Source organism: Panthera tigris, chromosome E1 (assembly GCF_018350195.1).
Source record: "Panthera tigris isolate Pti1 chromosome E1, P.tigris_Pti1_mat1.1, whole genome shotgun sequence".
Lineage (NCBI taxonomy): Eukaryota > Metazoa > Chordata > Mammalia > Carnivora > Felidae > Panthera > Panthera tigris.
In genome coordinates, this window is record NC_056673.1 from 17,856,361 (window position 1) to 17,876,996 (window position 20,636).

General features: G+C 52.3%; 2 protein-coding genes across 8 annotated transcripts in view; one reads left to right on the forward strand and one right to left on the reverse strand.

Moving 5' to 3' along the window:
• Positions 1 to 1,155: 1,155 nt before the first annotated feature.
• Positions 1,156 to 9,365, forward strand: PROCA1 (protein interacting with cyclin A1). Of its 5 annotated transcripts, none has more exons than XM_015534815.2 (5): positions 1,157 to 1,631; positions 4,539 to 4,622; positions 7,631 to 7,766; positions 8,044 to 8,193; positions 8,296 to 9,365. In XM_015534815.2, exons 1-5 carry the CDS (start codon positions 1,544 to 1,546, stop codon positions 8,975 to 8,977), a joined length of 1,140 nt encoding a protein of 379 aa, XP_015390301.1. In that variant the 5' UTR covers positions 1,157 to 1,543; the 3' UTR covers positions 8,978 to 9,365. The 5 variants fall into 5 exon arrangements, with proteins under 5 accessions (XP_042823085.1, XP_015390301.1, XP_007076117.1 ...); XM_007076055.3 differs by having other exon boundaries at positions 1,158 to 1,631; positions 8,044 to 8,202; XM_042967150.1 differs by lacking the exon at positions 1,157 to 1,631 and adding an exon at positions 2,080 to 2,289 and having other exon boundaries at positions 4,445 to 4,622; positions 8,044 to 8,202.
• A 1,097-nt stretch (positions 9,366 to 10,462) lies between these two features.
• Positions 10,463 to 20,636, reverse strand: part of SUPT6H (SPT6 homolog, histone chaperone and transcription elongation factor) — a 32,527-nt gene continuing 22,353 nt past the window's right edge. For all 3 annotated transcript variants that reach the window (XM_042967149.1, XM_042967147.1, XM_042967148.1), the window contains exons 25-37: positions 19,871 to 20,078; positions 19,133 to 19,280; positions 18,554 to 18,696; positions 17,647 to 17,787; positions 16,406 to 16,601; positions 15,547 to 15,785; positions 14,892 to 15,005; positions 14,596 to 14,720; positions 12,806 to 12,918; positions 12,449 to 12,526; positions 12,190 to 12,356; positions 11,546 to 11,733; positions 10,463 to 11,263 (exon numbers count right to left, since the gene is read on the reverse strand). In XM_042967149.1, coding sequence (XP_042823083.1) covers positions 11,077 to 11,263; positions 11,546 to 11,733; positions 12,190 to 12,356; positions 12,449 to 12,526; positions 12,806 to 12,918; positions 14,596 to 14,720; positions 14,892 to 15,005; positions 15,547 to 15,785; positions 16,406 to 16,601; positions 17,647 to 17,787; positions 18,554 to 18,696; positions 19,133 to 19,280; positions 19,871 to 20,078 — 2,047 coding nt within the window. In that variant the 3' untranslated portion in view covers positions 10,463 to 11,076. The remainder of the gene's footprint in view (positions 11,264 to 11,545; positions 11,734 to 12,189; positions 12,357 to 12,448; positions 12,527 to 12,805; positions 12,919 to 14,595; positions 14,721 to 14,891; positions 15,006 to 15,546; positions 15,786 to 16,405; positions 16,602 to 17,646; positions 17,788 to 18,553; positions 18,697 to 19,132; positions 19,281 to 19,870; positions 20,079 to 20,636) is intronic.

Genomic DNA, 20,636 nt, shown 5'->3' on the forward strand with positions numbered 1-20,636 from the left:
AACAGCCCATTTTTTCCCTCTTCAAAAAGAAAAAGGCATGCTCTGAGTCAGGAGGTTCCCCCATTTAAGTTCTCACTGTTCCCCTCAAAGAAGTATTTTTTTCCATCTCTCTTCCTTAACAGGACTGTGGTCATCACCTCTTGTCTTGTGGTCTTGCCCAGAGCCTGTATGTAACTCAATGGTGTGGGTGTGTGTGTGTGTGTGTGTGTGTGTGTGTGTGTGTGTGTGAGAAGCCTGCACCGCGGAACTGCTGTGGAATGTTTGTGCTGCATAGGGTGTGGGAGCAAGGATATGGTTCAATGTTCTGGGTGATGTCTGTGAGGGGCATGTGCATGTGTGCATATGGCATTAGTCCACGTGTGATGAGTAGACTTTTTATGTATGCATAGAGCGGGTTACTATGAATGCAGCCGGCCCTGCTCCCCCTCACAGGCAAGCCTATGGAGACACCTGAGTTTGCGGAATAAATTAAACACTACTAACACACATAAGAAGAGCTCTAAAAAAAAGGGGGGGGGCGCCTGGGTGACTCAGTCGGTTAGGCGTCCCACTCTACATGATCTCACAGTTTGTGAGTTCGAGGCCCGCATGGGGCTCTGTGCTGACAGCTCGGAGCCTGCAGCCTGCTTCGGATTCTGTGTCTCATTCTCTCTCTGCCTCTCCCCAACGTGTGCTCTGTCTCTCAAAAATAAATACATGTAAAAAAAATTAAGAAGAGCTCAAAAGCCTTAACTATTTTAATAATTGTTTTGGGGGAATTGTAACCAAGATCCTGGCTCTTTGTGGACATCTTTATTGGCTGGTATTGTCTCTGGGACAGGGCGCCTGTGGGGGCCAGGAGCTGGGAAGGGGCTCTGGGGTGGGGGTCGGGTGCCACAAGGGGCTGGGAGCCGACATCAAGTCCTCACCTAGAGTGGTGGGCCTTGGACTCTTGTGGAGGGGCCTGAGGGCAGAGAGAGAGAGAGAGAGAGAGAGCGCGCGAACGCGCGTGAGTCGGAGACTGTGCTCCAGAGCGGGAGGGACCTCGGTAGGCTTGGGGGAGGCGGGAGGGGCTCAAGGGCCGGGGCTGAGTTCCGAAGGGTTGGGAGGGGCTGGATTGCGACGGAAGCTTGAGGTTGAGAGAATGGCTGGGGCGGGGCTAAGAACGGGGATAGGGGCGGGGCTAAAATCTGGGGACAGGACTAAGAGCTGGGAGTAGGTCTGGAGAGAAACTAGGGATGGGACTGAGGGCTGGGCCTCAGCGGCCAAGCTAAGGTTTAGGCCTGAGAGAAAGGGGAGGTACTAAAATTAAAGGTGGGACAAAAAGGGGCCTGGAAGAGCTGGGAGGCCCCGGATGAAGAGCGCCGTTGAAGTTTAGATTGGGCTAACACAACGCAGAACCGGGGGAAAGTGGAGGGAGGGGTTGGGAAAGCATGAGGCGGAGTTAAGGGCTGGACTGGGGTGAAGCGGAGATTGGGGTTTATGGTTGCCTCGACCAAGCTGAGGTTCAGGATTGGACTTCTGCAAGGAAGAGTCTTGTAGCGACGAAGAACTGGGCTGAGCGATGTGGGTCAGGACGACACTGACGACTGAAAGGTGGACTAAGGAAAAGGCTAAGGACAATACCAGCGCCTGGGATGAGAACAGCACTGGTAAGGAAGGGGCGGGGCAGGAGTTTGGGGGTGGGTTTCGAGCTGGGGGCGTGGCACACAAGGAGAGTGTAGAACTGGAAAGAGCCTGGAGAAGGAGGCGGGACCAGAGGCCGGGCTGGGTGGAGTTAGGGCCTGGGGGCGGGCTCACGCCGAGCCGCGGACCAATGATTGAGGATTGGGGTGCTGAGGCTCTGGGGAACGCCTGCGGGTTCGGCTGTGCCTGTCTGGCTGGAGCCCGAGCTGCTAACACCGGTTCTGTAGGCTGGAAGGCCTTGCCTTGTCGCAGCCGGGCCCCGGCCGCTGCCTAAGAAATTCGGGGCCTGTCTGGAGTCCTTGGTCCAGCACCCACCCAGTCGCCAGGCTGGGGCAGGAGGTTTCATTGACTCTAAGGGGAGGAAGGAGTCTGGGGGTTCCACGCGTGACATCACAATCGCCTTCAGATGTGGGCGGAGCCGGAGCGGCATTTCCCAGGAGACTGTCCTGCCTTGCTCCCTCCTTCTCCCTTCTTCCTTTCCTTTCTCCCTTTCCCCCCACCCTTCCTCCCCCATTCAGCTGCTTTGGTGCCCAACCTGGAACTCCGCCCCACCTGTGCCACAAGGTCAGGGGGAGTTCCTCAGCCCGCAGGACTGAGAAGATTCTGTACAAATGAGCATCACCTGTGAGTTTTGAGTTAGACCCCTGTTCTCCGGATGAATTACCTACCGAGAAAAAGACCACATGCCTCCCTCTTCCTTTCAAGCTATCACTCTCCTCATTTCATTATGAAGCTCGCTCTGTGTCCCGCCACCATTATTTCTCCTGCAGGAGCGATGGACTGCTGCTTCAGTAGGAGCTCTCCTTCTGTCTGTGAAACTAGAGAGCAGATTGCCTTCCTCAGATCCGAGGAGAGTTACTAAATCTCACCCCTTGGCAAAAGGAGTTATGATTGTCAGAGCTTCTTGGGGGTTTGGGAAGAGTTAGTCAGTGGATCCTGTCTACAAGCCTCCTTCATGGTGACTCCGGAGACAGCAAAAACAGTGGAGTCAGATAAAGCAGATTTTGAATCCTGACACTGGCTCAGGTTCCTCTGACTCCTTCCGTCTGACCTTAGGGTGGAGGCTAGATATGGGAGGTTGTGAAGTCAGGAATGAGTAAAAACAGAGGATGAAGAATTGGCTGTGTTGGAGCTGGAAAACAGGTGCAGTAGGAAGTGACAGCTAGCAGGATGGGGTTTGGATAGGAACCCCAAGTAGACAGGGCTACAAGAGCACAGGTCATACAGAGCTCTTTCCTCTGCCATCTATTAACTTGTCTTTTTTTTTAATGTTTTTTTTTTTTTTAATTTTTTATTTTTGAGACAGAGACAGAGCATGAACGGGGGAGGGTCAGAGAGAGAGGGAGACACAGAATCTGAAGCAGGCTCCAGGCTCTGAGCTGTCAGTACAGAGCCCGACATGGGGCTCAAACTCACGGACCATGAGATCATGACCTGAGCTGAAATTGGACACTTAACCAAAAGAACCACCCAGGCACCCCTATTAACTTGTCTTTGAACAGGCTCCTTCCTGAGTCTCTGAGTCCCCATCCACAGACTGGATTGTGGTGGTGATTTAGAATCAAAAGCAGGGGCACCTGGGTGGCTCAGTCCGTTGAGCGTCCGACTTCAGCTCAGGTCACGATCTCAGGCTGTGAGTTCGAGCCCCTCGTCGGGCTCTGTGCTGACAGCTCAGAGCCTGGAGCCTGCTTCTGATTCTGTGTCTCCCTCTCTCTGCCCCTCCCCTGCTCATGCTCTGTCTCTCTCTGTCTCAAAAATAAATAAAAACATTAGAATCAAAAGCAAATTCTAAAAGCCCAGCACAGTGCGTTAACATTGGGAGGATGCTCATCCTGGGTTAATTCTCTTTTCCTAGAAAAGTCCCTGGCTTTGAATCCTGGGCAGAACCTCCAATGCTATAGCTTCTTTGTGTGTGGTTCCAATAGTGGGTTTATTCTATTTTACTCATGTATTCTTCAAAAAAAAAAAACAAAAAAACACAAAAAACAAAAAACCAACCCAGTATTTACTGAGCACTTTTCAGAGGCAGATAAAATATGGGTTTGTTCTCAAGTTGCTGTGGAATAACTTGATGAAGTACCATGGCAGGGTAAAAGGGTATAAGACATGTGTGACCAATTCTACTTGGATAGCTAGCTTTGTTCTTTCCAAGGTGAACGGGTATTTCTGGGGAGTGGGAGGCAGGAGAGAAAGAATGGAGAAGGGAGGGGTGGGAGGAAGGATGGATGGGTGAGAGAAACTTGTGACTGAGGAAGGAACCAGGGGCTGGGTCCTGGAGGGCCAGTTATGTCATGATAAGGAGTTTGCACCTCATCCTGAAGGCAGTGAAATGCTGTTAAACAGAAGGAATATAGTGGGCCAGTGCCCACTATATTGCAGGAGGCCCCTGCAGCTGTCTTAGAGATAATGAAGGTTTCAACCAACATAGAGGTAGGTATGGCGAGACTCGGATCATCAAGGTGGTGTGGAGGTGAGGGAAAGAATGATCCTTAGATTCCTAGCTGGGATGCCTATTCCTCTCTGAAATGGAAGAGACAAGAGATGGTTCATGGAAGGTAGGGAGAAGATGATAGGTTCGTGTGGGACATGCCAGCCTAAGAGGTTTGGGGAACGCCCAAGAGCATATTGACCATGTGCTCAGGAAAAGCGGGCTGGATTGGAGACCCTGATTTGTGTCATTTTATTGGTGGATGTTTACTGACCTCCCTCTCCTCACCCCTCCCCCAGCCCCTTGAGAGCAGGGATTGTTGGGTGCCTGTTTTAATTTCTGTATCTCCAGGGGGCTGGTGGAGCTTCTCAGGAGATGTTCGAAGAGTGAATGGCTGGTGGGAGGAAAGGGGTGCTGCTGCTGTTGCCACTCTGTACTCTCTCAGATGTAAACAGGTTACCCAGCTGGGAGAGACGACACCTGCTGGCTGGCGTGGCGTCTAGCACTGATGCGTCTACCTTCTCCGAAGGTGGGTTCAGGGAATCTCTTGCCCCAGGCTTCCTTCCCCACCACCCCTCACTTGGGAACGCTGACACCCCATGGCAGGCAGGAGGGAGGGAAGTGTTTGGTCCAAAAGGGGTCCCTCAGCTGCCCCATCCCCACCCCCATCCCTCACTTCTGCCAGGCAGGGAGGGCCCCTTCCTGGAGGCCACCATCACTCCCCTTTTTTTAAGTTTATTTATTTTAAGACAAAGGGAGAGAGGGAGAGAGAGAGGGAGAGAGGGAGAGAGAGAGAGAGAATCCCAAATAGGCTCTGCACTATTTGGGCCTGACACAGGCCTCGAACCCATGAACCTTGGGATCATGACCTGAGCCTAAACCAAGAGTCAGACACAACCGACTGAGCCACCCAGGCGCTCCACCCCTGTCTTTGGCAAAACACTTTATCATGCACAAATTTCTCTGACATATGTGAACAGAGTCCTCCCAACAATCCTGCAAAATTAGGGATTTCCTCCATCCCCATTTTGTGGATAAGGAAATGAAAGCTCGGAGAGGTTACTTGCCCTAGGACATCCAGCTAGTAAGTGATGGAGCCAAGACTAGTACTGAGGTCTGTCTGACTACAAGTTCAGGGCACTTGCCACTATGCTGCCTCTTGCCCCCAGTCAGCCAGCAGTGCTGAAGAAGGTGGTGGTGGTCTAAGGTCCGGCCTTACATGCCTTATTCCTCCCAGAATGGAGAAGGGGCATGGGAGAAGGACAAAGCGGTGCCATCAAGTGTGTACAGGGGACCTGGGACCTTCATAGCCTGGTGGGGGAAGGGAAAGGTGGAGGAATGTGGGGCAGAGCTCACACCAAGCTGCTGCTCCCTTATCTCCCAAGTACTTTTTTAAAATTTCATTTTTTAAATTTTTAAATGTTTTATTTTAGAGAGAGAGAGAGAGAGAGAGAGAGAGAGAGAGAGAGAGAGAGAGAGAGAGAAAGCTGAGCAGGGGAGGAGCAGAGAGAGACAAGGGGACAGAGGATCCAAAGCAGGCTCTGTGCTGAGACCAGACAGCCCGATGTGGGGCTCGAGCCCATGAACTGTGAGATCATGACCTGAACTGAAGTTGAATGCTTAACCGACTGAGTCACCCAGGTGCCCCTCAAATACTTTTTAAAAAAAGTTTATTTTGGGGGGCACCTGGGTGGCTCAGTCCGTTAGCTGTCTGGCTTCGGCTCAGGTCATGATCTCACTGTTCCCCAGTTCAAGCCCCACATCAGGCTCTGTGGTGACAGCTCAGAGCCTGGAGCCTGCTTCTGATTCTGTGTCTCCCTCTCTCTGCCCCTCCCCCGCTCATGCTCCATCTCTCCCAAAAATAATAAAACATTTAAAAATAATGTTTATTTTTGAGAGAGAGATGTGTGTGCAGGAGGGGGAGGGGCAGAGAGAGGGAGAGAGAGAGACTCCCAAGCAGGCTCCATCTGCACTGTCAGCACAGAGCCCAACTCGGGGCTTGATCTCATCAACTGTGAAATCATGACCTGAGCCAAGATCAAGAGCTGGACACTTAACTGACTGAGCCACCGATGTGCCCCTCAAGTATTTTTTTATTTTTATTTTTGAGAGAGTGAGCACACAGGGGAGGGGCAGAGAGAGAAGGGAACAGAGGATTTGAAGCTCTATGCTGACACCAAAGAGCCTGATGGGGGGCTCTAACTCACAAAGTGTGAGCTGAAGTCAGACCTTAGCCAAATGAGCCACCCAGACACCCCACCCCTCAAGTACTTTTAAGGCCACTTGGACTAACACACCCCCAGGCTGGGTTAACTCCTGGCTGGTGGTCAGGGTGAGGTTTTGTCCAGTTCCACCCCTCGTAGAGGCTAGATAAAGGCTCGGTCCTCCTGGCCTGTCTGGAGGGAGTAAGCCAGCCAGAGGACCCCATACCAGCTTGTCCTGGAACTCATCAGTGCCTGCTCACTCCTTCCTCCAGGGGTGGGTGGAGCTGGAGTTCAAGGGGGACCTGCAGGAAAGTGCCCTGTCCTCTCTGTCCTGGTTCATGGAGCCACTTGCAGGCTCACCTTTTAGATGGTGGCCTGAGGGAGAGCCATTGGTAGACTGGAGCTTTAGGCGGGGTCAGAGGGGAGGTGGTGGGGGTAGAGGCCGGGAGATTCCAGTGTGTCCGGGGCTTATGTTCGCCTGGGCAAAAGATGTGGAGCCTTTCTCCAGGGCCTTCCCAAATCCCAAATCCTCACCCCAGCAGCTTCTCCCCTGTGCCCTGGGACCTGTGGTGCCTACAAGAGGTGGGAGGGGTCAGGCTGGGGGCCGGTGTTTAAAGTCTGTGGCTCTGAGGACTGGGAGCGGGAAGAGATGGGATGGGGAATGGGACCTTGATGAGTGTGGAGCAGAGAAAGAATGGAGGGTGAGCATGTGGACAGAGAAGCGAGAAAAGTGAGGAAAGGTGTCAGGGGGAGGAGAGGCTTGGAGAAGAGGAGGGAAAGAAAGCACCAAAGTCAGGAGAGGCTGAGGAGCGGGACCTAATCTGCCTTTCACAGCAGGTCTCAGGGCTGGAGTGACTTCGGGGCTGAGGGGTAGGGGGTGGGTTTCCTGGCCTGTGCAGGGCAGGCTGGGGACTCTGAAGGGGTGTTCCTGTCTGCCATGTGGCTCCACAGTCTGCTGGCCCGAGGACCTTCCACGACCCAGGCAGCCCGTGGAGGGCCCGGGTAGGATAGGCTCCCAGAGGAGGCAGAGAGTGGGAGAGGTGGGTGGCACAGGGCAGCAAGGGGGACTCAGTCAGACATCTTCCTGGGGGTCTGTGGGGGGTGGGGCGCGGAGCATGAGGGCAGACAGGCAGATGGGCGCAGGGGACCTGAGGGGGAAGAAAGGTACATAGTTCCCACTGGAGGGTTACCCGCCTGAAGCAGAAAGCTGCCAGAGGTGGTGGGGTGGCAGCAGGTGCATTTGGTGAAGCCTTTAGATTGAGCTATGGGAGGGGAGACCCAGGGGCATGCTGCTGCCACTGCCCCGGTGTGACCCAGACTCCCGCCCCCTCAGGTGAATTCAAGGACCCGGACAGGTGCTGCTGGAAACACAAACAGTGCACCAGGCACATCATCCACCCCTTCACCCCTGACTGTGGCCACCGTAGCCTGCACCTGCACTCTGTCAGCCACTGCGACTGTGATTCTAGGTAAGGGCCCTCCTTTTTGGGGGGGCCCAGAGCCCAGGACAGACTCCTGGGCAGAGCCAGGCCCAAACTTCCCCTGTGTTTCCCCGCTTCAGCTCTAACCTGGCACTGCCAGCCCAGCCCCGGCTTTGTAAACCTTGCTCTGCTCCAGAGCGATGGGAAGGTCTTTGGGCAGCCGGGGCTGAGCTGGGCAGAAGCCAGCTGTCCCTCAGGCTCCTCCCTCCAGGCCCCCGGGGGGTCACGGAGGCCCGGGAGCCACGCTGAGTCCTCTGTGTGGCAGGGTGAAGGACTGCTCAGAGAAGGCCAACAGCAGCAGCTCCCGAGACGTAGGCCCAACCTGCTCCCGAGATGTGGGCTCAACATGTTTAAACATCATCCAGTCCCCTTGCTTTGAGCTCATCCCAGAGGAAAAGTGTGTGCAGCGGTTCTGGTATGGCTGGTGAGTGCCAACAGGCTGACGGGGTGGCACTAAGGGGCACCAGGCCCCCCACTCTGTGACAATCTCCTCTTTCCCTGTCCCCCTCCCTCCCAGGTGCAAAAGCTATAGGCCTGTCTCTGTGGCAGTGATCCACCATCCCATCCACCATGACTGTGGGGCAGACGATCTGAATGAAGAGGAGGAGGAGGAGGAGGAGGAGGGGGAGGAAGAGGAGGAGGAAGAGGGAAGCAAGCCTCCCATCCCGACCCAGGTGGGGCCTGCCACCACACCCGCTGACACAGGCATGGGCGCAGTCACAGGTACCCTGGACTCAGCAGCTCCCATCACTATCTGGCGCTCTGAGAGCCCCACAGGGAAGTCCCAGGGCAATAAAGTGATCAAGAAGGTAAAGAAGAAAAAAGAAAAAGAGAAAGACAAGGAGGAGGAGACAGATGAGAAGGCAAAGCTGAAGAAAAAAGCCAAGAAGGGCAAACTGATTAAGAAGAAAAGCCCAGTTAAATTGGAATCTCCACCTCCAGACTTGATCCGATCAATAAGCCCAAGAGAGTTGGCCAGGATGTCAGAGTCCAGCCCAGACACCCGGGAAGACCTGGAGAGTGAGGACAGTTACAATGACCCCAGGCGGGAGGAACCCTCCAGCGAGGACATCGTGGAGTCTTCATTGCCCAGGAAGAGAGAGAACGCGGCCCAGGCTAAGAAACCCAGGGCGAAGGCCTCACCAGTCAAGAAGGTCAAGAGGAAATCTCCCCCAGCATCAAACCCCAATCTCAGTTGAGGCCAGGGCATCCAGGGTGAAGAATAAATGAGATCAAGCCTGTAGCTGACCCCCTGCTGCTATTCTCTCTCCCTCCAACCTGTCACTTCTGTGGGGAGGGTGCGGGTTCTGGACACAGCTGGAGCCAAGGGGTCAGGGGGCTGCAGGAGTTTCTGAAGGGTAATCTATCTTTCAGGAGGCAGTCCATGGGAAGGCAGGAGGGACGGCAAGGGAGGGGCACAGTCTGCTTCTCTGTAACATCCTAGGCTCAGGGCAAGAGAGGAGTACACCTGGGTGGGGTGGGAAGGAGGCGTCCCATCTCCTGGGAGACTGGCCTGTGTGAAATCCACTCGGGGACAGGCAGTACTGTCTGCAGTGATAGCCCTAATAAACTGAACCTTTTAACCCACTCTGTGCCACTGTGCCTGGCCTTTCCCTCCTCTAAGTGGCCCTTAGGAGGATGCTGGTAACACCAAAGGGAACATGATCTTCCCAGCTGGTGCTCCTGCTAGGCCCTTCTAGACCTCTGTGCTGAAGGGAATAGAACTGAGTTCCTGGCAGACCAGCCCTTCCCTCCCAACTCTTGCCAACAGCCAAAGAGATCTTGAATGACAGGATGAAGTCAAGACGGGAAGCTCACCAAGTGTGGGCAGCAGTGACCTTTTCTGATTTCTCTGCTGAGCCCCAAATAGAGGAAAGGGAGGGAGAGAACCTCACTTTCTTAGCACCAACTTGCAAAGCTAGGAGAGGAGGCCCTTCTGAAGGAACACAGGAGACCAGGAGTCTGGAACAAAAAGAGGCAGTGAGGCAGGGGGAAGAGGCCAGGGCCAGGGTGTTGGCCGGTCCCAAGCAGGGAAGGCGGGGCGGGGACTGGCTTCCCCCACAACATCCCAGCACTTCCCTTTCCAGGGCGTGCGGGTGTGGTAGCAGGCGAGCTTGGGGCCCATCCTGGGGCAGACATACTGGACTTGTGCAGAGGTATTATCGGAGACTGAGGCTCAGCTGGCAAAAAGAGTGAGGTAAGAGGTACAGGGGCTCAAGCTGAGAAGGGCCAAATTTACTCATGGCCCTTCCTTGCTGTGCCAGAGAAGGCTAGTGGGCAAGCAGATGGGGCGGGTGTGTGAGAGTGTAGGGACAGCGGCTAACGTGTACAGAGGACTGATGAGGTCCCAGGCCTCCTCTTGGCAGAGCGCTTTCACACATTCTCTGCCTCTGCAGCTGCCCCAGGGAGGCAGATGAGGCAGGTCTCGCTAGCTTCACCATACAGAGGAGATGGCTGGCTCGAGGACAACAGGAGTTCCCTCGGTTCCCTTAGGGCACAGGGCACAGGGCTGGGAAGTGGAGCACGGATTTGGCCGGGGGCGGTCAGATACAGAAGCTGCTTGCTGTTGAGTCACTGCCTCTCTGGTGGCCTGGAAGAACCAGGGGGAGCTGTCAGAGCTCCAAACCCAGCTTGGAAAGCCACCCTTCAAGAGCCGGAGTGTTGGAGAGAGAGGCTTTGCCAAATGCTCTGTAGAAACACTGTTTATTCAAATGACAGGCAGGAAGCGGAGGCAGCAGCAGGTGGGTGAAGGCGGCCAGGCGGGGGCTGAGCAGGTTAGCACTGCTCCCGTGTCCCCTGCAATTCTGCTTTGATAGCCACCCAAGCTGTTGGCATCTGGGTCAGAAACACCTTCCCTCCTCTCCCTCCTGCCCGAAACTGAATAAATAGCATTCCTCTCCCCACAAGAGCTGGGGGAGACTCATGTGCTGAGCTTGGTGCCCCGGGGTCACAGCCCAGAGTCAGGTGAGGGCAGAAGCTCAAAATGGCTTGTAGGGAGAATACAAAACTGTTCCACTCTCATTCTCGTCTTCCTCTTCTTCCTCCCCGCCACACTCCCCGCCCAGCCTGGTCCCAGAACAGGTGGTCGGTGAGGGCCTGGAGTGGGAGAATTGTCGCCTAGCTTACACTGAGCTCAAATTCCCAAGGCCATCCAGCTTGTCACCCATCCAGGCTGACCACCAGAGAGAACGTCAACTCACGCCACTTTATGGACAGAAAAGGCGGGACAGGGAGTGAGGCAGTGGGCGGCTGGGCTCTCCCAGCCTCAGAGGTAACCAGAGTCCTAGGAGCAGGCCCCCTACCGGTCCATCTCGTCCAGGAGTGGGGTGGCATCGCCAGCAATGGACATGGGGGTGCTTTCGATCATGGGGCTGGGAGAAGGCCGAGGTGTTAGCCTCTGCTTCTGTTTCCGCCGCTCCGCTTCCTTCTCCTGTAGCCACTGCTCTGCCATCTTCCCCCAGTCGATGGCTGCATGGCTGTTGGACCTGGGAGGGAGAAGGGGCCTCTGAGATCAGGAATCTCTGGGGCCTCACCGGAACGAAGCCTTCCCACCAAACACTGCCGATCGTCTATCTTTACAGAAATGGACCTCATGTTTTTTGTCACATCACCTTCTTCTGTCTTTTCCCAGAAAGTGGTCGTTCTGGAGACATTGCTTGGGTCACGGCTTTCACAAAGTCCAAGCGACCTGCTTATGTTGAACTGCTTGGCCTCTTCACAACACCTGCCCCTAATAACCTGCTCTGTGCCACAAACCGCATACTTACTTTGGCTGCTGCTGCCGTTGCCGAGAGCTGGAGGAGGGCTGGGGCTGGGCCTGGGCAGACTGTGGGGTGGTGCTGGCCTGTAGCTGGTGGTACTGTGGTGTGGTGATGGGCTGGCTTGGGGTTGTGTAGGAGTAGCTGGGGGTCATTAGTGGTGTGGCCACTGGCTGCTGGGCTGGCGTTGGGAACACCTGGAGAAGGGTGAATAGTTAAATGGGGATGGGTTTGGGGCTTATTTGGCCTTGCTATGAACTTCTGGCAAGCTGAAAACCGGGGCTCAGCACCGAGCTTTCCAGCTGACCATCTCTTGAGCAATGTGTGGTCCCAAGTGGCAGAGAGAGGTCAGCAGGATGGGACCTGGCACAACAGGGCTCGCCAGTGTGGACCACTTGAGGGTTCCAAAGATCCCAAAGGACCACGGAAAAATCAGACTTTCTCTTACTCCCTCTACCCTCAAGAGGGCCCAAAGAAAAGGAACATGTGTTGGAGACCATTCCTAAGGCTGTGGTGGCCCCATCTGTACATATGAAGCCCCTTGGGGTAGACACCGCCAGAGGGCAGTCTATGTACACAGGTTGGCAAAGGATGAATGTTCCCTTTTGCTCTTCTCCACCCTCTGCAGGGAGCCTTGTCCCCAAGCCACGTACGTGGTAAGCGCTGCTGCCCCCTCCACTGCCGCCATAGCCATACTGGCTCGAGGCCCACTGGGCTGGCGTGGCGTTGGGGTTCTGTCCTTGGCCTGTCACGGCTGCGATGGCACTAAACATCTGCGAGGTCATGTTCTGAGGCAGGGCATTCACAGCCCGTGTCAGATCTGTAGGCACACAGAGGTGGGAGATGGGCATGTTAGAGGTCAAAGTCTTCTAGTGCCATCCCTCCAGCTCCCAGTCTCAGACGTGAGCTCACCTGCAAGATTGATATTGGCTGGGGTGGCATTGATAGAAGCAGGTGTCCGGGTCCTACTGCTGCTACTGGGGGTGATGCCTGTAGGAAACAGCCAAAGTTAGTTATGTCCCTCCAGAAACCTGTTTTCTGTTTTCACAATGAAGGGGGCTGGAGGAGGTCCTGAGGTGGGAGGAAAGAAGGGAAGCTGCATCAGCAAAGTGGATGGAGGACCTCCTTGATGCTAGGAGCCTGGAGCAGGAGTGAGACAGCTTCAGTGACAGCCCAGGCCTCGTCCTTTCCACCGGTGGCTAGTGATCACCTTGATTCAGGACCTTCGTGTCCCTCTAAGCACATCCCAGAACTCCGAGCAGAACTCACCTGGTACAGGATCCTGGTAGTGATCCTTAAACCATCGGAAAAGTCCGTTCACAGTAGGGAAGATTTGGCCCCGGTACCGGAATCCTTCTGGAGTCACCGTTACGTATTCTATCCTGGGATTTTGGAAGGAAACCTGTGTCAGAGACCACTTGGGGCCGGCTGTGAGAGAGCGGCCAGAACAGATCTCCACCATGTGAAGTAGCCAAAGTGGGTGCTGGGGGGAAAGGAGAGATGAAAGAGCCCTGATCCTGTCAAAGGAGGCTGCACTGTGAGGAGGTGAGCACAGTCAAGGCCAGGAGTCGGCAGCCCTGGTGTGACAGGTACAGGCCATCAGAAGAAGGCCTGCTGGGGGCTGGGCCACCATGCTGGGGTGCAGTGTGATGGCAGCACACTGCAGGTGGTGGCAGGAGTTGAGGCCACAGTGTCAGGGCTGTTGTCCTGCTGTCTCCCCCTGCGCTGGAATCTGGAAATACCAGTTAAGGTGGTTAGTCTGACCTTACTCGACACTGCAGGGCAGAGAGTAGATAAGACGATGGGCTCTGGGTTCAGACCAGTTCTACTTGCAGTTTTGGCTGTCACTCACTACCTATATGGCTTTATGTGAAGTCACTAAACCTGAACCTCAGCTTCACTTGAAAAACAAAGGCAACAGCACTTAAACCTACAGAACTGTGTGTGAGGAATAAATGAGACAGCATGTATGAGGCACTTGGCACAACACCTAAGACAGGGTTCTGTTCAATAAAGGACAGCTGTCAATTACCAACAGACAATGACAAACATTGAAAAGGTCTCATTTATGTTAAGTTGAACCGTGCTTTCTAAATCATCTATCAAGTGTCATTAATGCTGCAACACAAGGAGTCTGCACACCTTTCTACGGGAAGTGATTGCGTTGCCTCTACTTCCTCATTTAAAGATCCCTCGTTTGCTCAACTGTTCCTCGTGGGACAGTGTCCAGCCAACAGCCCTGGCTGCCATCCTCTGGAAGCATGATGGTAAATCAGAAATGGCTTCTCAGAAACGACAACAATATTCTACGTGTGCCCAAGGCAGTGCAGGGTCTGGAGTCCAGAGCTTCTTGTCACCCAGCCACTGAGCCCAGACTAACATAGTCTATGCTGTTTATCTTGCACAGGCAGTATAGGGATACGAGCAGAAACTCACTGGCCTTGGCCACGAGCCGAAGGGAAGGTGGGGGCGTAGAGAAGACTGATACGATTATCAGTCTGGGTAACGGACAAAAGGAAAGCAGATCCCAAAAAATGAGACTTTGATTCAGAGTGAGCTCTAGAGGGATCTAGACAAAGGCATGTCTAGGAAGGCCAGCCTGTTAGCCACACATAGAAGGGAGCAGAAGGGTCAATGATAGGAAGGAGAGCAGCTCTCCTGACCCACCCCTTCAGTGCAGGCAGAAATTATTCGGCACACCACAGCAACAGTGAGCCACCTTGTGTCAAACCCCCTGGTGAGGGGGAAGCAGAGAGTGAGGAGAGACCTGTGTCCTGGCCCTCAACTTTGCCAGTCAGGTGGAGAGTGTCTGGTAATTTCCATCACTCTTTGGGAGGGAAAAACGGTGAAGGAAACTTTTCACAGGGTTGGGGAAAATATCTTTCTTTGCTTTTTACCTCTAAATCGTCACCCTCTTTCCCCACCTCCAACCTCCAACAGGTAAGAGGGAAAAGACAGTCAAGCAGAACCAGAGAGAGTACTGCTCCGGGGGTCTCTAACTCCCCTGCTAGCCTATCCGTGGACCCCAGTGGCAGCACCTTCTCAGGACTAGTGCTCACCTGGGTTTACCCCGGGGCTGGTATCCCAGTAGGAACTTGCCGGGCAGTTCCTTGCAGGCACAGATGAAATAAGGGATGAAGGTGGGCTTCTCCTTCTTAGTTTTGATGAGCAGCTCCTCTAATTTCTGGGGGTAGAACGAGGGGGAGAGGTTGGGATAGCAGCATGCTTGGTACACAATGTCTGGCGCATACATGAGGTACACCTCCTTCACCAGCTGAACGTCCCCTACGCTGAAGGGACACCATATATCCTGAAGTGACTGGGAGATGTCATGCCTCAAAGAGCCCTGGCTCACCTTACGATCCCCACCACTGCAGTCCTGATAATACTTGTGATTCAGAAGGTCCCGGGCAAAGGATGCCATGGGCTGGACATAGCGAGCAACAATCTCATCCAAGTCTTCAAATTCCTGTGGGAATATGGCAAAGGCCCCATGTGTCACATTCAGAGCTGAGACTCCTTCATCTAATCTATTCGGAAGAGAACCCATGGGAGGGAGTGGACTTCCCAGCCCTGCTGTAGCCTCGCTCCCCTGCAAAGTCCCCTCAATTTATACATCCTGCTCAGATTTATCAGCTTACAAGGCATAAAATCCTTTAAATCATAACTTTGATTCTCCTCTGGTGCTTGGGAATAACAAGGAGCTTCATAAAATTTCCTTCTACTGAAAATGAGAAATGGTGTGTGTACGCAATCATGTGCATGTATGTTTTCTCCTCTTCCTCCACTGGCTCTCTATAGGTAGTCTATTTTAAAATTGGGAGGAGAGAGAGAAGCAAAATACACAAAACTGTTATCAAATGATTCCTTTCATAATCAACCTCCTATTCTGTTCTACACAGTTAAAATATATGTAATGCATATAAATTACTAACGTCACATGAAAGTAAGCAGAAATGGCTTGTTTCTGGAAGTAGGAGAGGGGATGGGAAGCAGGAGCTGGCTCTCACCTCACTATTGATCCACAGGGTGGCTCCCAGGCTGAAGGCATTTTCCTTGCCCTCTTCCCGCACGTCCACGTGCTGGTAGATGCCATCACTGACCTTCCAGGTCACTGTCAGGTGATTCTCACCCTTGCTGCTTGGTCGGATGATCACATCACCCTGGTCCATGGTCTCCATCATCTTTTCTGCTTGCTTGAAATTTATATTATGGAAGGATGGGTGTGCGATCACTCGCTTGATGTATGCTGAGGAGGCCAAGAAAGAAGTACAGATCAGGGGAGGGGACTGGGAGTCCACAGCAAAGGGACAATTTGTGGCTTTATTTCTGACCTGCTATCAAATTCTGAGACTCTTTTGCTCTCTCTGGACCTGAATTCTCTAATGTGAAGGTTTTGTGTGTGAACCTGGGTTCCTCAAGTGCTGAGAGAACGAAGCTTTAAAAGTCACAGTGTAGGGGTGCCTGGGTGGCTCAGTCTGTTAAGTGTCCGACTTCGGCTCAGGTCATGATGACGCAGTTCCTGAGTTCAAGCCCCACGTCGGGCTCTGTGCTGACAGCTTGGAGCCTGGAGCCTGTTTGGATTCTGTGTCTCCCTCTTTCTCTCTAACCCTCCCCCGTTCATGCTCTGTCTCTGTCTCAAAAATAAATAAACGTTAAAAAAAAAAAAAGTCACAGTGTACTAGCAAAGAACACGTGACCCAAGAAGACCCTGGCTTTCAACCCTGCCAGTGACTCCATCCATGATGTCTCTGAGGTGCAGCACCTCAAAGCCGAGCGCTCACTCCCACTGGGGTATAGCCATCAGCACATGAATCCTGCGGGGGGGGCTGCCAAGACTTGGGCTGCACAGGTGGTGGCCACACTCACTGGTCCGCTGCTGCTTCCGTTTCATGTCCTCCTCCTGCTTGTGGTCTGCTGCTTCAGCGTCAAAGTCATAGTACGTGTCCTTGGGCAGTTTCCACTCGTTGTTCCTGTCCATGAGGTCTGAGGTTCGGCAGGTAAGGTCTGCGCTGAACTTCTCAATGTCAATCTTCATGATGCGGCAGTGAACGGTCATTCCCACCTAGATCCACAGAACATTTGAGCTGGAAGGGACAAAGATGATCTAGCCCGATGCCCCATTTTACATGTAAGAAAACCGAAGTCCAGGCAGAAAGATGGAGTGACTCGCCCAAAGCCAGCGAGCTAGCAAGTGGCAGGTTAGGAGTTCACAGGTGAGTCTGGTCTGCAGACCACCAGCCATGCCCCGCACAGATGCCTCTCACTCTAGACAGGAAAAACAACCGGAGCTTACTGGGATCTACCCCGCCACTGGCGCTGTTCCCTTTTCCCATAAAGTTACCTAATTATTGTTCCTGGGGTAAAAGCAAAGTCTGGCTGCCCTTTTTGGAGGAGAGGCAAAACAACAGCTTTCTGTTCTTTCCCCCTGACTTGAGCCCTTCCGTCTAAACACTGGCAAAAGCCAGTCACTGCATGGTTCTTCTTTTGAAAATCTCCCTGGCTTCCTTGATTGGGAATGTTTTCCCCAATCTTCCTAAGTCCACGGTTCTCAGGGGTTCGTGACACTTAGAACTAGACAGTTTGGCAGACACGGTATATCAGCCATGTCACCAACTAACTGGGTAATCCTGGAAAAGGCACTCAAATTTCTCTGAAAAAGGTTTCCTTCCCCATCAAGTTGAGAGATCAGAGACAACACGTGTAAACGTCAAGTGCTGGTATCTACTGGGTACATAATAGATGGCAGCTGGCAGGAGAATACTAGAACAGAAAGGAAGCTCAGCCTTTCTGTTTCACAGCATGTAATGCTGGGCCCTGCTTCCTGCCTACAGACTAAATCACAGCCTCCCACATGGGAAGAGAGAGCCCTCTCCCAAAGGGCTGGCAACCCAATGAAATAATCACAAAGAGAACAAAAGCTGCTACTCATTCACATGCCTCTCACCCTGGCTTCTTTCAGCCAGTTATAAATCCTCCTGACTCTCTCCCCACCAGCAGCCACTGGGAACCAAGCCTCACTTCTAGGGAGGCGCAGCCCAAAGTTCCGGAGAGCCCCATTTGGGCAGCTGAAAGTTGCACTAGATGTCTTAGTTTAGTCTTCCATCTACCTTCACTCGCTCCTCGGGCCGCTTTACCACTTTGTCACTGAGGAACTTGGTGGGGATGAAGCCGGTGACACCATTGTCTAGCCGTGTTTTGACACCAATGGCCTGGCCTGGGCATGAACCGCTGTCAAAGTGGTTCCAGACCTAAAAAGTGCATCAGGAGAGGAGCTTGGTCATTAAGGTTCTGGAGATCTACGTTCAGAAAAGAGCTGCTGGGGTGTTGCAATTTATCTTGCCATAACACCTGGCAACATGGTCTGAAATACAATGAATAAGCCACCCACCAACACAGATTTTGAATCCCTAATATTAATTATTAATTAAATTATTAATTTATATATTAATATAAAATATATTAATCTATTTGTATGTCCCTCTAGCTGCCACAGAGGCCCATCTCTCCCAATTCTGTTCTGACCTAGTGGACATATGAAATACATATGCCAGTCTCCCCAGAACAATCCACTTCAGGGAACCAGGTGCCCCTTGGCTTTATTATTGGGACAAATCCCACCAGCTTATTTATTGGGTAAAGTCTGGAAACTTTCTCGTGTGGAAAATGGAAAAAAAATCAAGAGAGCCTATAGATTCCTTCCAACTAGCATGTACAGGAACACCGTACCTGCCCTGTAGTAAGAAACACACGCCCTCAGGTCTATAATCTGGTTGAGTTAGATCCCCAGAAAATAGGAAACATGGGTTAAAGGCTGAGCCATAATAGAAGGAAGCACACTGATTGTTTCTGACCAGCATATAGAAGGACTTCATGTTAGACCTGTATGTGTTCTAGCCCTCGTCCCTGTTTATTTGTTTGGGAAAAGCGTGATCTAAAATAGCTGTATTCTAGACTCCGTTCTAGAGACATTCAATGGAGGAAACTCAGTGACCACAGTAACAGTGCAGCACATACCTCGCTTAGTTCAGGGAAATTGTCTTGCTGACAGAAGGGGCACTGCCACAGCCCTGTCTCATCGTTGCGGATCGCCTGGTCATAGCTCTCACCCTGTGGACGCCTGTGGGCAATGCCAGTGACGTTGCAGATGATGAGCTTTCCTGCAGGAAAGGGAGAGGACAGGGAAGGAAAGAAGAGAATGGGGACCAGGCTAAGAGAACTGGAGAGGTGTTCTTCCCACTGGCCTTTTAGTGTCAGAACATCTGGCTTATGGCATCTCTACTGATTTCCCTCACATCCTTAAGGAGATCTTCCCCTGATTTGATGACGGGGGAACATGATGCCTATAGAAGTGACTCCTTGAAGATCCTGAAGCAGCAGGTTAAGAAGCATAATTGGTCCCTGAACTCAGTTTTGACTTCTAGTTCAGGGCTGCATATATTAATAATAATCTTAAAAGCTCCCCCAGTCTTTTTTACCTACAGTATAAACCCGCCTCACTCTGCTGGAATCATCGCTTGGTTTGAACATAGACAGTAAATGCACCCTTCCACCCCACAAATTCTCCTCCAGCTGAAAACCAGACCCAGCGTTTACCAATGTAGAAGGTCTCTGGTGTTTCTTTGGTTAACATATTGAAGATTTCCTCTGTGTTGGGAGAGCGGTAGGCTGTCCGCAGGTCCTTATACCGACAGCTCAGCTCCGCCCGGATGTCATACAGGGTGATGTGTTTGTCACCATAGCCCTGGGGAAGAAGCCCAACAGGAAGAGCCTTGCAACCCTCCCCAACTGGAGCCATGGGGGGCTTGCAACAAAAGGAGTAGGACAGTTGGCTCCGCTCCTGTCAGGGCTTCTCTTCTTTCCCATCAAGATTTACCACAGAATTTTCTCAAACTTTCTATTTATTTTTTCATTTTTATTTTTTTAGAGAAAGTGAGAGAAGGCCCACAAGCAGGGGAGAAGGGCAGAGGGAGAGAATCTCAAGCAGGCTCCGCGTTCAGCGTGGAGCCTGATGCAGGGCTTAATCCCACGCCCATGGGATCATGATCTGAGCCAAAATCCAGAGTTGGATGCCCAACTGACTGAACCACCCAAGTGCCCCCCCAAACTTTCTCTGTTATAACATGGAATGTTCTCGGATAAAAATGCTTCACAGAAACCCAATGTGGGAAACAGATACATGCAAAGCTACATGCAGCCTGGGCAGAGAGAAGAGACAATCAAGTCTCCCACATTAACACCATTGGAGGTTTTCTGGAGATTTGCTGCCTGAGTCTCCTCCCAATTAAGCCACTGCGGGTGACTTCTGTGCCAAGCCTCTACACTGTCACCCACCTGCCTCTCCAGTTCTTCTGCAAAGGCATCAAGGTCCAGATCCTTGAGTCGCTCTGGGTTTTCCAAGATCTCTTCGAGGGCTCCTGCGGGGTTAGCGTCCTCAGCTGATTCATCATATTCCAGAGCATCCACTGCCATCTTCCTGGCCCACTCATAGGTCTCAGGGTGGACTCGGGAACCATCAAGAACTTCAATGTATGAGTCGGTGCTGAATGAAAGGCAGAAAAGGGACAAGGATATAGAACAAGAAGCTTCTAGTAACAACCCAAATGTCCACCAATGGGGAACTGGTTAAATAAATCAGGGTACCTCCATACAATGGAATACTATACAGCCATTAAAAATAATGAGGTAGATCTATGTGTGCTGACATGGAAAGATGGCCACAATATACTGGTACGTGAAAAATGCACTGCAAAACACTATGAACCGTATGATCCCATTTTTGTAGTAAATGGGTAGTTAGTAAATGCATAGCAAAAATAAAATTTAGGAACGTTGTAGTACACACCAAATTGTTATGGTAGTTATCTCTGGGGGGTGGGATTATGGGGGACTTCCACTTTCTGCACAATATTGCTATACATTGGATTTTATATAATGAACTTAAACAAGTCTTATATAATAAGATAAAACAAGAAGGGGGAAAAGACCTCTGACAATTTGCTGACAGCTATTTTCCCCCATAAAGCCTTCCCAGGCTGGTCTTGCCCGTGCACTCACATGGACCTATGTTATTCGTGGAGTGTTACAGCAAAGCTGGGTG

Bases quoted from the DNA above. Each gene is read 5' to 3' on its own strand.
- PROCA1 (XM_007076055.3), top strand. From the start codon at position 1,544: ATGTGGGTCAGGACGACACTGACGACTGAAAGGTGGACTAAGGAAAAG. The intron at 1,632-4,538 runs GTAAGGAAGGGG...GTACTCTCTCAG, and splicing joins CTGGGATGAGAACAGCACTG to ATGTAAACAGGTTACCCAGC. The intron at 8,203-8,295 runs GTGAGTGCCAAC...CCTCCCTCCCAG, and splicing joins CAGCGGTTCTGGTATGGCTG to GTGCAAAAGCTATAGGCCTG.